Source organism: Canis lupus, chromosome 11, assembly GCF_011100685.1.
Source record: "Canis lupus familiaris isolate Mischka breed German Shepherd chromosome 11, alternate assembly UU_Cfam_GSD_1.0, whole genome shotgun sequence".
NCBI classification, from domain to species: domain Eukaryota; kingdom Metazoa; phylum Chordata; class Mammalia; order Carnivora; family Canidae; genus Canis; species Canis lupus.
In genome coordinates, this window is record NC_049232.1 from 65,501,147 (window position 1) to 65,515,334 (window position 14,188).

The window sequence follows — 14,188 nt, forward strand, 5'->3', positions numbered from 1 at the left end:
TTAATTAAGCTCACAATTCACCACTGAATTTTCTGAGATAAACCAGAGTCCTTGCATATGAAAAGAAAAATCATCCTAGGATTTGAAAATTAATTTTACAAATCCCAAATAACAAAATTACATGGGATTGGTAGTTGGTGAAAAAGGTGGGATTTATTTTGAAACGAAGAAGATGTCGTCTTTCTTTCTTTCTTTCCTTCTTTCTTTCTTTCTTTCTTTTTTTCTTTCAAGATTTTGTTTACTTATTCATGAGACACACACACACACAGAAGCAGAGACATAGGCAGAGGGAGAAGTAGGAAGGGACCCCGGGATCATGACCTGAGCTGAAGGCAGATGCTCAACCACTGAGCCACCAGGTGCCTTTTCTTATTTAACACCAGGATTGGAGCTTATCACATACAGTGCATTTAGGGAACTGGAGTGGAGCTGCTGGCCACTAACTTTTCGAAGCAACACTCACTCCTTAAGTAAGGAGTATTGTTTTGATGTAGTCCCAGAGAACAGAACTGTGCGGTCGGGGGCTTTGGTTATGGTGTTTATAATGCACATGCTCAATTAAGAGCCAGGACAATGTGGGCACTGTAGCCATTAAGGGGCCTTGGGAGGAATCTACCGTTTTCCAGTATTTTATTTTGGAAAAATTTTCCAAGAAGTTTCTTGCCTCCAAAAGAATTGCATCACCTCTGGCAGAGAATCACGTTTTCAAGAAGAATTGCTCATGCGAAAGGACCATCTTATTATAGCTGGGGACACACAAATGGTCCTATTACGTTTCTGGAGTGGTAGTTTGCTGTTAAAATATCTTCCAAAACTCTGGTACAATCGCTAATAGAATCTCTTCTCCTTTTGAAGATCTCTGAACAGTGTCTTCAAACGATCTGAATCTTAGGTTACTTTGAAATTTAAAAACGGGATAAGCATGTGTTGTAAGTTCCCTCCGGGACCACCCCGCAAACAAAAAACGGGGAATCTGTAACTTAGGGAGGTTTGCGTAGGAGTCACCACAACAAAAGGAGCGTGTGAGAAATTACTAGAAGGGAACTCTCTGTTCCAAGGAACTCGTCATCGGTTCACTTTTCCTTCCAGCGAGTTACCAAGTAATTCCCCCCGGGTTGGCTTCCGCATGAGGTTTCGCGTCTGACTCTGATTTTGGTGGTGTCTGTCTCTCTTCCAGAAGCCCCCCCAGCTCTCCGAGGATGATATCCGGCTAGAGGGCCAGAGAGCCGACGGCAGTGCCGACCCCCTGGAGCCTGCGCCCAGCGCCCTTCCCCCAGACCACCAAGCCATGGAAATTGAGGTGTCGCTGGCAGAATGTAAAAGCAAAAGCGTCCCGGGAATCAGCTGCGCCCCGCATTCCATGGACCGCTCCTCCCCTTTCTACTCGCCCCCCCACAACGGGCTCCCGGCCGACCGCCCCGAGGTTCTGGATAACGATGTGGCCCGAGAGATCCGCTACCTAGACGAGGTGCTGGAGGCCAGTGGCTGCGACGCCCCGGCGGCGGACGGGGCTTACAACGGCACGTGGTCCCCGGAGCCCCTGGAGTCCCCGGAGCCCCCGGAACCCCCAGAGCCCGGCCTCAGCCCCCCTGCCCGTGCAGCCGGCCTGCCCCAACCCGCGGGGAGCGCAGCGGCTGGACGGGTCCCTCCGCCCACTGAGGCCACCACCGGCTCCCCCGGGGGCGCCCAGGCGGAGGCCACAGAGGCCAACGGCCGCGCCCCGGCCCTGGACCAGCCCCGGGACGCGCTGGCGGGGCGCGGGGGCAGCGGCGTGCGGGCGCCCGGGGGCGCGGGCCGCGAGGGGGAGCCCACGCTCACCACGCTGAAGAAGGAGGCCAAGTTTGAGCTGCGCGCCTTCCACGAGGACAAGAAGCCCTCCAGGCTCTTTGAGGACGACGAGGGCGAGCGAGAGCAGTACTGCGTCCGCAAAGTGAGGCCGTCGGAGGAGATGCTGGAGCTGGAGAAGGAGAGGAGGGAGCTCATCCGGAGTCAGGCCGTGAAAAAGAACCCTGGCATTGCGGCCAAGTGGTGGAACCCTCCCCAGGAGAAGACCATCGAGGAGCAGCTGGACGAGGAGCATCTGGAGTCGCATAAGAAGTACAAGGAGCGCAAGGAGAGGAGGGCGCAGCAGGAGCAGCTGCTGATGCAGCAGCAGCAGCAGCAGCAGCAGCAGCAGCAGCCGCCGCTGCCCCAGCCCCAGCCCCAGCCCTGTGCAGCACCTGCCGCCCCCCGGGACCCCGCCGGCACCACAGAACATGCAAAGGAGGACATTGTCACTGAACAGATAGACTTCTCTGCTGCCCGCAAACAGTTCCAGCTCATGGAGAGTTCCAGGCAGACGGTGGCCAAGGGCCAGAGCACACCCAGGCTCTTCTCCGTCAAGCCCTTCTACAAGCCCCTGGGGTCGGTCAGCTCAGACAAGCCGCTGACCATCTCGAGACCAGCTTCCATCGGGGCGCCTCGGGAAGACCCCGGGGCATCCGCAGCCAAGGGGCAGAAAGCCAGCTGTGGCCCGGAGAGCCAGTCTTCGGGGGGAAGCCAGGGCAGCGCAGCTCCTCCGGGGAAGGAAGGGCCCTACAGTGAGCCTTCCAAACGCGGGCCCTTATCCAAACTGTGGGCAGAGGACGGGGAGTTTACCAGTGCCCGGGCCGTCCTCACTGTGGTCAAGGATGACGATCCTGGGATCTTGGATCAGTTTTCCAGGTCAGTGAATGTCTCCCTGACCCAAGAGGAGCTGGACTCTGGTTTGGATGAATTGTCCGTGAGGTCCCAGGACACCACTGTCCTGGAGACCCTGTCCAATGACTTCAGCATGGACAACATCAGTGACAGCGGGGCATCCAACGAAACCACCAACGCCCTCCAGGAGAACTCACTGGCCGATTTTTCTCTGCCCCAGACTCCGCAGACGGACAACCCTTCGGAGGGCCGAGGGGAAGGCGTCTCCAAGTCATTTAGTGATCACGGTTTCTATTCCCCTTCTTCCACGCTGGGAGATTCGCCGTCGGTGGATGACCCCTTGGAATATCAGGCTGGTCTCCTGGTGCAGAATGCCATTCAGCAGGCCATAGCCGAGCGAGCGGACAGGGCTGCGTCCGAAGCCAGCCAGCGTGGGCCCGAAGCACAGGGACCCCGAGAAAGTCTGGAGGAAGCGGGGGGCGCTGGGGCCCCCGGCTCGGAGAAGCCGCAGAGCATGTTTGAGCCACCCCAGGTGTCCTCCCCTGTTCAGGAGAAAAGGGAGGTGTTGCCAAAGATTCTGGCCACTGAAGACCGGGCGCTCAGGGACACGGGGCCCTCCCAGCCGCCGCCCGCGCTGCAGCCCCGCGGCCCCGTGAGCATGGAAGAGGCCAGACCTGAAGGGAGCTACTTCAGCAAGTACTCGGAGGCCGCCGAGCTCAGGAGCACGGCCTCGCTCCTGGCCACCCAAGAGGCCGATGTGATGGTGGGGCCCTTCAAGCTGAGGTCGAGGAAGCAGCGGACTTTGTCCATGATCGAAGAAGAGATCCGAGCAGCCCAGGAAAGGGAAGAGGAGCTGAAGAGGCAGAGACAAGTCTTGCAGAGCACCCAGAGCCCCAGGGCCAAGAGCGCCCCATCGCTGCCCTCCCGAGCGTCCAGCTGCAAAACCGCTCCAGGTGAGTGAGGCGCGCACCAGGGACAGCCGCTGCGGCGATCGGCGGGCTGCAGCTTGCGTGTCTCTTTGCGGAGCCTCCTCTGCGTGTGGCTAGAGTCCGCGTCAAAGGGCACCGACACCAGGGGTCAGTGTCCAGAGACGGGCAGCGGAAGTCAAAGTGTCCCCTACAGGGACCCTGGGCCTGGCGGGTGTGCCAGTTCCCTGACGGTGCAATCGCTTCTTTCTCGTGGCTCTGCTCCGGGTCTGGTTTAGTAGAGGATTGTTCTCTTTTATACGAAAAGGCTGCCTCTGGCCGAGGGGGGGCCCGTGTGTGGCACAGACCCTCACAGGGGGAGCCTACGTGTGGACTGCTGGGCGTCCGTAGCTTGACCCTTAGTATCTGTGGTTAAAGCAGACCCAGCTGATTGGGGCATGTGCTCTGCTAACCCCTGCTAAATGCCAGATCCTTTCTAGCAATGACAGTCCTGACCCGGCGTTCCAGACTGACCCGTAGAAGATGTTTTTATCCTTCTGTAGGATTGGATTTGTCTTCCTTTTAGTCATCACAATGCAGTTGCCTTGGAATCAGGGGTGGTCTCATTCATTGTTGTCCTATGTTTCTCTCATTTGGAGAGAAATTCAGTTATTCTGTTAAAGGCACGTCTTGAGTCCCTTCCCATTGTCTGTGCAGTCCCTTTCTTGAAAGCTTTGTATAAATGATTGGTGCTAATTATGGTGGTAATTAATGTTGCTACCATTATGGATAACAGTGCAACCTACTGTAGTTTTTATTTCCTATTTGGATATGACGGCAATTGGAGAGCCACGTGTGTAGGAGAGAAGTACTGCTCAAAGTGTGGTCTGGGCTAGTCCCTGGACTCTGTGACGGGTCCACAATGAGAATAAGTACAGACATCGAGAACAAGCACTTGACGATTCTTGTTGCAATTTGATATCGTCCTCAAATCCAAGTGTGGAATTTTGTGTCTTTTTTTTTTTTTTTTTTTTTTTAAGTATTGGTTCATAATGGACTGAGGGATAACTTCTTTCACTGGAGACCATCCAAAAAAGCATTACCTAACATATAATTGCTGGCATTTGACTTAGTTTATCCAGATCTTAATCCCATCTTGACACTTGGCTTCCATCATATCTACAGTGACTCAAGGTAACTCTTTCAATTATTAATTTTTAGATTTTGAAATAATCTTAACCTAAAGAAAAGTTCCCTGGTACAAATATCTTTTATTCTGAACCATTTGAGAGTAAGTTGCCAACATGAGGCCCCATCATGCTCAGTTTTGTAGAGTGTCCCTCAGCTTGGGTTTGCCTATGCTTTCACATGAGTACATTTAGTTATGCATCTTTGATGGGAATACCACAAAAATAATGCCATATTCTTCTCACTATATCCAATCAGGTGTCCCTTACAGGGACAGATACTGACTTTTTTCGCGATATTAATTTTGATCACTTGTTCCAGGGAGGGTCTGACAGGCTTCTACAGTAAAATTACTGTGTCCTTTGTAATTAATAAATATTCTGTGGGGAGTTACTTTGGCACTATGTAATATTTATTCCATTCCTCATCATACTTCAGATCTATTCACGTATCTATTTATGTCACTGTGGTCTTTTGGATTGCTATTATATTCAGTGGGTTAGAATCCATTTCCATTATTTTATTCTTAGTTTGTTTAGACATAGCTTATGGGAGCCTTTTCAAGCTAACTTTGGTGTCTTTTTGACATGTCCTCATTATTCGCTCAGCATGTCTTTTAGGACACCACAAGGTGTTCCAGTCTCATCTTATGCTTTCCTAACCCCGAAATCAACCATTTCTTCAAATAGCACTAATTCCTGTTAGAGGAGAATAGGATTTAGAAACCAAACTCCAGGTGCTTGGTGTGCTCATTGTTATTGGATTGTCACTGCTCCAAGACACTTTCAAGAAGCCGAATTAGAGAATATACACACATCCTGTCCGTCTGTCTGTTGATCCACCTACCTACATGCCTATCTGTCTTGAAAACCATGAGCTCACCTTGATACTTCCAATTCTTGATACTTTCAAATCTAATACCAGCAGGTTCATATTCTCTTGATATTTTCAGTTCTTGGTACTTTCAAATCTAATACCAGAGGGGTCATATTCTCTCCATATTTGTAACCTCCTTCTTGACAACAAGATACCTGTTTCTCACTATCCTCAGTGTGTTTATTATTTGATCAATTCCTTCCTCACCTTACATAACCAATCTCCTATTTTCCTTCTCCAACTTGGGCCCCAGTACCATGTGCTAGATCACCGCTCTTCCCCACCCACCCTGCTGTGGCTCCGCCACACCCCTCTGAGCCACTGTGATTCCTCTCACCCCCACTGCAGCGCTATCTTGTTGAGCCCCTCCCCAATGGCTTTTGGACTAAATTGTTCATGAAGGAAAGAAAGAGAAGAGAAAGAGGAAAAGCATGGTGACTTTCTTGTTATAGTTTTTAATTCCTGTAGGTCACAGGGCAGTGGCCAGCTGAGTGAGGCAAAGAAAAATTTCAAGGGCATTTGTATGTGTATGTGCTTAATAGAGACTGGTTGGCTTTTTCCAAAGATCCTTAGTTGTCAGATTCACTTGAAATTCTTGTGGGCTAGCTTGACACAGAGATGCCAGTGGGCATTCTATATAGTATCCTAGAAATAATTTTCATACCACTCAAATTCAGCCCAATCTGAGAAGCCTACTTCACATGCAAATGACTCTAAAGGGCCTGCATAAGAACTCAAAGTCTCGCGGAGGAAACTTCTTCAGGCATCTCAGCAACTTCTGTTCACTTGGAAGATAGAACACCATGGCCCTCCTATCAGTTAGAGCTAGCTCTATGTACCTAACTCTCCTTTTACATTATTTTATTATAGAACCTTCCATAAAGTGCATGTGCTCAGTAGGTATTTTCAGTTTTCTTTACCTCTTAGTTGAATCTCCCACCATATCACCCCCCCCCCTTTATTTCTAGCCTGTCCATACAAATCGAACATTTCAACACTTTCCCCTATTCCCAGACCTGTTGTGGTCTCCCAGGGCTTTCCCACCCGGCTTAAAATAAGACAGGGTTCTTAGTTTGCCCTCAGCATCCCAGCAGCCCAGGCCTGATTTTCCTAGCACTTCCCTCCATGCTAATGCTAATATCCCTTCTGCATGGTAATTCATCCATGCAAGTCTGTGTACTGCAATGATCTCATTGTTGCACTGAACACAATTGTGGTAAGGACACATGTGCACCTCATTCCTTCATCTTTATCTCTAGAACTTTTGAAGTCAGTGGCAGGGCTTCCCAGAATTACAACATGGATTGGAAAAAAAAAAAAAAAAACTGAACACAAGATGTAATTCTCTCTCTATCCATGCCTGGAAATGTTTGGAGTATTGCTTGGCTAGCCAGCCTCCAAGTTCATGATTAGGGAGGAGGCGGACACATTGTTCTGAACAGCTAGCCTGGACGATTCATAGCCAGGGTTGGAACTGCTTGCTCCAAATTTGGTTTTGTGAATGGAGATGATGCTAAATTCTTCCTGTAATACTCCACACGTCCCACCAGAGAGGTGATTCAGCTGATTGGTTCCATGACTCAGTTTGAGGATTGATTATTAGGTGATGAAAAATATGATTTTTAACTTCTCCTCTGGCGGAAGTCATGCTGGGAACATGCTAGGATCCTGAACCCTAAGGGAAGTAGAATTCACTGAGGGCCAAGATGTCCTAGGGAAAAACAAATCTGCGAATTCTCCCCAACCATTCCCCAGGTGTTGAAAAGATAACTTGTTTTTCCATTTAGTTTCCTTGCCTTTCAAAGATGGAGAAGATATTTTTAAGAGGACATCGTTATTCTCAAAAGCAAGTTATTAGGAAAATTCTTTTGGAAATTGTATCCTGTTGGCCCTTAGGTGATTTTAAAGGAAGAAGTTTCACTTAAATGGGGTCTGTGTGACTTTTGCTCATACAGAGGTGAGCAAGGCAGATGCAGTCCCTGCACTCAGGGAACTGACAGTTCAATGAGAGAAACAGTATCAAAGATGACAATTTCATGACAGAGAAGCATGAAAACCTATAGGAGCACAGATCAAGAAAGATCACCTTATTGGGAGTCTAAGGGAAGTCTTCCTTTCTTAGGAAACCACCATCCATGCTTTGAACTGAAGGAGAGGTTGGGTTCCTAGGGTGGAGGGGCACTTGTTCCAGTGAGAAGGAAGGGCACCTAAGGAGGCCCAAAAGGAAGAGAGAACTTGGTTTACTTAAATAAAGTCAGGGTAGGCTAAAGGAAGAAATTTGAAACAAAATGAAAGTAAGTTGGTTTGGAGCCAGACCATGAAGAGCTGCCTTCATCCTTGAATTGATGGAGTAAAAGTCTTCCTGCTTTAATGAGTCCATCCCACCAGCTTTTCTTGAGCTCTTCCTGTGTACAAGAACTTCTAAAGGCCTGGTGCCATCTTGACAAAGGCCGTGTGTCCTGTGAGAGGCCATATTTCCAAGACTGAACATGTGTGTGCCTTCTGTTGATAATACTCAAAAGTAGAGAAGAAAGGAAGCATTCCAGCAGGGGCACTAGCCTAATCTGAACGTGCTACCTGCAGCACTGCTGGAAACACCCTTGAGGTTCACATTTGGGAGGAAAACCCAAACATTTTATCGAAGTTACGTTTTGGATCTTTTCAAACATCCTTTCACATTCGGGCTGTCAACAGACGGTACTCATTTTAGTGCCTGTTATCTATTATTAGATATCCTGGTTTCACTTCCAAGTTCTGGGCATGACAGAGAAACCCAGTTAGTTAGGTGATGCTTACTTTTGTTTTTAAAAATAGTTTCCGTTTTCATGCCAGATGTTGCACTGATCTACCAAGTCGGAGAATTTGCCCAGTGGGAGATTTGGGGGAAGTGGTAAAGGAGAAGGTGTGGATATTGAGTTCCCTAACTTGGAGTTCATGTCTTTTAATAGGTGGAAAGATGTGAGAGTTATATATCTTATAAAGATAAAATTTCCAGGGAGTTTCAACTCCTACCCTCAGTTTGAATTAAGATTACCCATGAGGGGAACCCTCTTGCACTATTGATGGGTGCAAGCTGGTGTAGCCACTCTGGAAAACAGTGTGGAGGTGCCTCAGAAAGTTAAAAATAGAGCTACCCTATGACCCAGCAATTGCATTTACTGAGTATTTATCCCAAAGATCCAGATATAGTGAAATGATGGGACACCTGCACCCCAGTGTTCATAGTGGCAATGTCCACAATTGCCAAACTGTGGAAGGAGCCATGATGTCCTTCAACAGATGAATGGATAAAGAAGATGTGGTCTATATATATAGAATGGAATATTACTCAGCCATCAGAAAGGATGAACATCTACCATTTACATCGATGTGGATGGAACTGGAGGGTATTATGCTGAGTGAAAGAAGTCAATCAGAGAAAGACAATTAAATGGTCTCACTCATATGTGGAATATAAGAAATAGTGAAAGGGACCATAAGGGAAGTGGGGAAACTGGGGAAAAATTAGAGAGGAAGACCAACCATGAGAGACTCCCAACTCTGTGAAACAAGCAAAGGGTTGCAGAAGGGGAGGTGGGTGGGGGCATGGCGTAACTGGGTGACGGGCATTAAGGAAGATATATGATGAGATGAGCACTGGGTCTTCTACTATATGTTGGCAAATTAATTTAAATAAAATTTTTAAAAAAGATTACCCGGGAGATGACCATTACGTTATTATAAAGATTAGTGACTGGGTCTTGTCTTTTTTTTTTTACTCTTATCTTGAAAAATCATAAATAAAAGTCCTGGACAGAAAAAAAAAGTATTGATTAGCAGCACAGTATTCATGAAGGAGAGCTTGGTGGCTTATCCCATGTGAAATTAGAGCTGGAGAAGGCCAAATCTCACTGGAGATGCCTTCATTGATCCACAGTAGAAGACCTTATGTTAGCAACTGGTGGAAGGATTCTGTGACAGGCCCAGGTGAGAAAGGGTTCTTCTTCTGGGGGTATACAGCACTTCCCTCTTCTACCGGCAGCATAGGCTATACAAGCTACAGGAGCCCAGCTGGCCAAGTGAAAGTACTAAAGCTTAGTATGGAGCAGCTTGCAGAGAGTTGTGTCTACTACCATATTTCCTGAACATTCTCTGGTGATACCAGCCTAATCACAGTAGCCACAGGTCACCAAGACCTTAAACCTTGTACTCTACTAGTTATTTCACACACATTTTCTCATTTTTCATTTGTTCATTTAATCCTCCCAATAGTGTTCTAAGATGTAAATACAAAGTATCCAAGTCCACAAGGCCAGATATATTCAGAGTTTTTCTGATTTCAGAAAAGCCATAAAATATATAAACTATTATTTAGAAAAGCAATGCAAGGCATATACTTTCATTTCCTTCCATCCCCCGGTAGGGTCTGGAACAACCCCCTACCATCAAATTAGATCTCTGCTATAAAACTTAGGAAGAGTTACTTACATTAAGTAGGATAAATAAAGACTAAGAAGGGCCTCATGTGGGGTCTTGTCAGGTATTGTTGCCAAATAAGTTATGACTTGGTTTTCTGAGCTTGGGTTGGATTTTGAAACTGGACTTGAGAGATCATTGACCTATAATGATACTCCCTTTTCAAAGAAGTAATATCAGAGTCCAAAAAGAGATGAAATAACCTGCCTGAGATCACTCAGCCAGGAAGTGGCAAAGCCAGGTTCAAACCCAGGCTCATTTGTTTCCAAAGTCCTTATTCTTCCTCTACCTTTTCTCGTCCTCTGCTAAACCCGTGCCTCTGCCCTGCAGGTTGACAAAGTGTGTAGTAACAGCTCCCCTCTCCAACTGACAGTGACTGAGCTTCTCCCAGTCTCAGGCCTGACCCCTGCATTGCCTTGGGTCCTTCCTGCCCTCTGCTGTTTGGAACCACTATGGCTCTGAAGTCCTCTGCTCACTGTGGTCTGGGCGGATGAATTTGCTCTCAGAGGCCACGAGACAGTGCTGCCCTAGTGCCCCAGATTGGTTCCAGAACTTAGCTCCAGTGCTCCAAATTGCAGTAGGCAAAATTGGTGGTGCTGTCCAAAGATCTGAACAGAGGGCGGAGGGGAGGAGCATAGTTGGTGTCCGCTGTCTAGCCTGATGGCTCCCATCAGTTCTCTCTGAAGGTTCATTCCCCAGAAGAAAACACACTCCTTCACTCCAGAAATGGGCCCATTCCCTGAAATCTTTGGAAGAACTGGGTACTCGAACAAGGAATCAATTTCTTAATTTGAGGACAGCAGAAATAAGTGTCTATTCCATTAACCGAACATGTTTGGTAGAGTGAAGCCAAAGCCAACATTTCCTGGTGGTCACTGAGCACCGTGGCTGCTTCCTGCTGTTCTTTTGCTCAGTGTTGATCCTTCTGCCTTGGATCAGAAGTTCCCCTGTGTCTTGCTTCATCTGAACCCAGAAAATATGTTCATTTTTTAAAAAAAGATTTTTATATTTATTTATTTAGAGAGAGCACACAAGTGGGGAGAAGGAGAGAGAGAGAAGCTCAAGCTGACTCTACGCTGAGCACAGAGCCCAGCATGGGGCTTGATCTCACAACCCTGAGCTGAAATCAAGAGTCAGACCCTTAACCGACTGAGCCACCCAGGCACCCCAAATATGTTCATTTTTTTAAAAATGCATGCCATTTGAGAAGGAATGGTCAAGAAAAGGCTAGATTGAAGGTGGTGTTTGGCAAGGGGTGAATGTATGTGATGAAAGCAGGACTTTTCAAATTAACAGAATTCGAAGTTCTTTTGGACATTCTCCTCCAAGGTTTGAAAAGAACAGCTGCCATGGTTACACCTGTCAGCCTCGCCCCCGAGAAGACAGGGACTCCACTCCAGTCTATCTTCCATGCAAAGTCTAGGGGTATGGCTTTTGGGTAATGTAGAACTTTGGAAAAGGCACTGCATTTCCACCAGTTTAATTCCCATCTGTACGCAGGGTCTGCTGTCATTGCTCTTTGTGCTGGTCTTCTGATGTATCCAGAATGTCTGGGTTGTCTCCCAGTGGTGCTCTACCTTTTCTGGGGACACCACGTGGTGTCCTTGCTGCTTACCCTTGACTGCCATATGTGGCTACTCCAAGCTCTAAGTTAGGAGAGCGGCTTCCGAAAAATCAGACTCCAGCACTTAAAAAAAAAAGGATGTAATCTTGAGCTGACAAAGAGAAGATGAATCAAGGGACCTAATTCTTATAAGATCCCTGCTCTACCTCTGGGAAGAAATATGAGCTAATCAAAGCCAGGCGTGGGAGCAGGATGTCCCCTGTGACTGCTGGAATCCAGGCAGGATATGACTATGTCTCTTACTAGCCATAGTGACTTGCTGTTCCTTCTCCCCAGGAGATTGGCATTTCGGATCCATTTGATTTTTATGAATAAGCTGCTCCTTAAGGGGTGGAGAAATAGGGGCAGTGGTGGGGAGTGTGCCAGACAAGCCATTCAAGCACCAAAGGATACTTACTGTATTTTATATAATGGTGCTTTATTTCTCATGACTTTCAATGTAAACCTAAAAGGTTTCCCAAAACTTGTATGTATCTGACCTCACAGGTATTCCCAGTCTGTCTTTACTTCTCAGGTATAAATTCATACCTTCTATAAAAAAAAAAAAAGTCCAGAGAAATTAGGTGCCTCAATGTGACAGTCACTTCTCTGGGTTTCCATCTACACTGCAAATCCTGACTCCCCTGCTTGCTAACTGTGTGACTGAACTTATTTCACCTCTGCACACCCCAGTTTCCTTGCGAGTAAAATGGGGATAAGATAGTACCAACCTCATTAATAAGTTAGAACAGTGCCCAGTATGCACAAGGCTCCCCAGAAAGAATCACTGTTTCTTTGTTATTATAGTTACTGTTATGTTTTAAGAAAAGGCCTAGAAAACCTTACAGAATTACTCATGAGGTTGCTCTTCTACAGCTACCGTGACCCTGAAATAAATGCCAGAACATGCATTATAAAATCTCTTTCTGTACCTAGTTGGTGTGTTTTCATATTTACTGCATTAAAATTAAAGTCTCACTTAGAAAATCTGACTTGGGGAATTAGTTTCCAACAGTCAGCTGTGATTTCAAAAAACAAAGTGTATCAGGTGACAATGACATTGCAAGTCCATAAAAATGTTTCCTTTTTCCTTTCTGTTTGGTGGTGGTGGTGGGGGGGTGCATAATCGTTGCACAGTCTGACCCACCATGTTGGTGGAAATGCATTTAATGAAAAGATCTTGGTGGGGGAATCGCTACTTGCCATGATTTTCATTCTGTCTGTTTTAACTAAGTTTTTTTTTTTTTTGCTTGTTTTGGTCTTCAACTCTGCTTCCCCTAGAGAAGCAGAACTCTTTCCTTCTAGAGGTTTCACCTTCTAGTCCTGTTCATAGGGAATGATCCAGTATCATCCAACACCCTGACCTTTAAGGAATAATATTTGGAGATTTTTCAGACTTGTTTCGCCGATGGGGCTATTTCTCATGTCTGAGCCAGGCTGACGATCTGAAGATTCATGTCATTGCATTTTCCCACCCCTACAGCCTTCAGAAAAAGAGATGAAAGGACCAGGGACCAGCTCTTGGTGTGTGGGTCACAGCTGGAACCCCACAAGCACCTGTGCCCTAGATATGACAGGCAGGATAGTCTCTTTTACTTGGAGGAAATGAAGTTGAAAATACAAGTCTGAGCTCATTTCTTTCTGGGGACTTGTGAGTCATCCTAGATGTTTGCAATCATATCCCCATGCTGAGTGAAGAAAGGAGGTCATTGAAGGAGGCCTGGCCCAGGCATGGCATCTGGTGGGCGTCTTTGTTCGGTTCGGTTTGGTTTTTAAGTAAGAGTGGGTGATGGCTTTTTTTTTTCCTTTGGAGAAATGTAGAAACAAAGGATCTTTGATTTAAGAACTCAGACATCATATATTTGGAATATAATAATCCCCCGAATCAGAGTTTTTGGCCAAAATAATTTTCTAAACTTTTGAAATCCGTGTTCTTGGCCTATTAGAAGTTAGCCTTGTTCCTACAGAAGGAGGGTTTGGGCAGTCAGGGATGGTAACAGCTGTGTTCTGAGGACGTGCGGCCCTCGCTGGGTTCCTTATTCTTTTCTCTGCCACCCCCTCCCCTGGGCAGCATAGCCTGTCTTAGATGCCCGAGGGAAATCCTTCTTGCCTGGAAAATCCACAAGTGTACCCAAGGCATAGCTTTCTCTCTCTGGACCAGAAACTGATTTAACTATTTCATAATAGGAGTTCTTTATAATAATGGTTTCCTTATAATTCAAAAACAGGAAACACACATTCACATGTTCTAGTTTTCCACTCCTGATGGGAGGCGGATTTACTAATCTGGAGTGAGATGTAGCTGCCGCCTCTGCTCCTTAGTCCCCCTCGCAGACCTACAGATGGGAGCAGTGCTGACCAGAGGCCCCAGGGAGGTGTCAGCTCATCAGCAAGATGGAAGGGCTTGAGGATTGCCTCGTCCGCGAAGGTTAAAGTGTAGACAGCTTTATCTACTTTTCTTGGCGTGGTTAATCATATTTAA

At 46.9% G+C, this 14,188-nt stretch overlaps 1 protein-coding gene across 10 annotated transcripts in view; it reads left to right on the forward strand.

Moving 5' to 3' along the window:
• The window catches only part of PALM2AKAP2 (PALM2 and AKAP2 fusion), a 331,098-nt gene that overhangs the window by 295,022 nt on the left and 21,888 nt on the right, over window positions 1-14,188 (forward strand). For all 10 annotated transcript variants that reach the window (XM_038553069.1, XM_038553072.1, XM_038553070.1 and 7 more), the window contains one exon: window positions 1,178-3,632. In XM_038553069.1, the coding sequence (XP_038408997.1) occupies window positions 1,178-3,632 (2,455 nt within the window). The remainder of the gene's footprint in view (window positions 1-1,177; window positions 3,633-14,188) is intronic.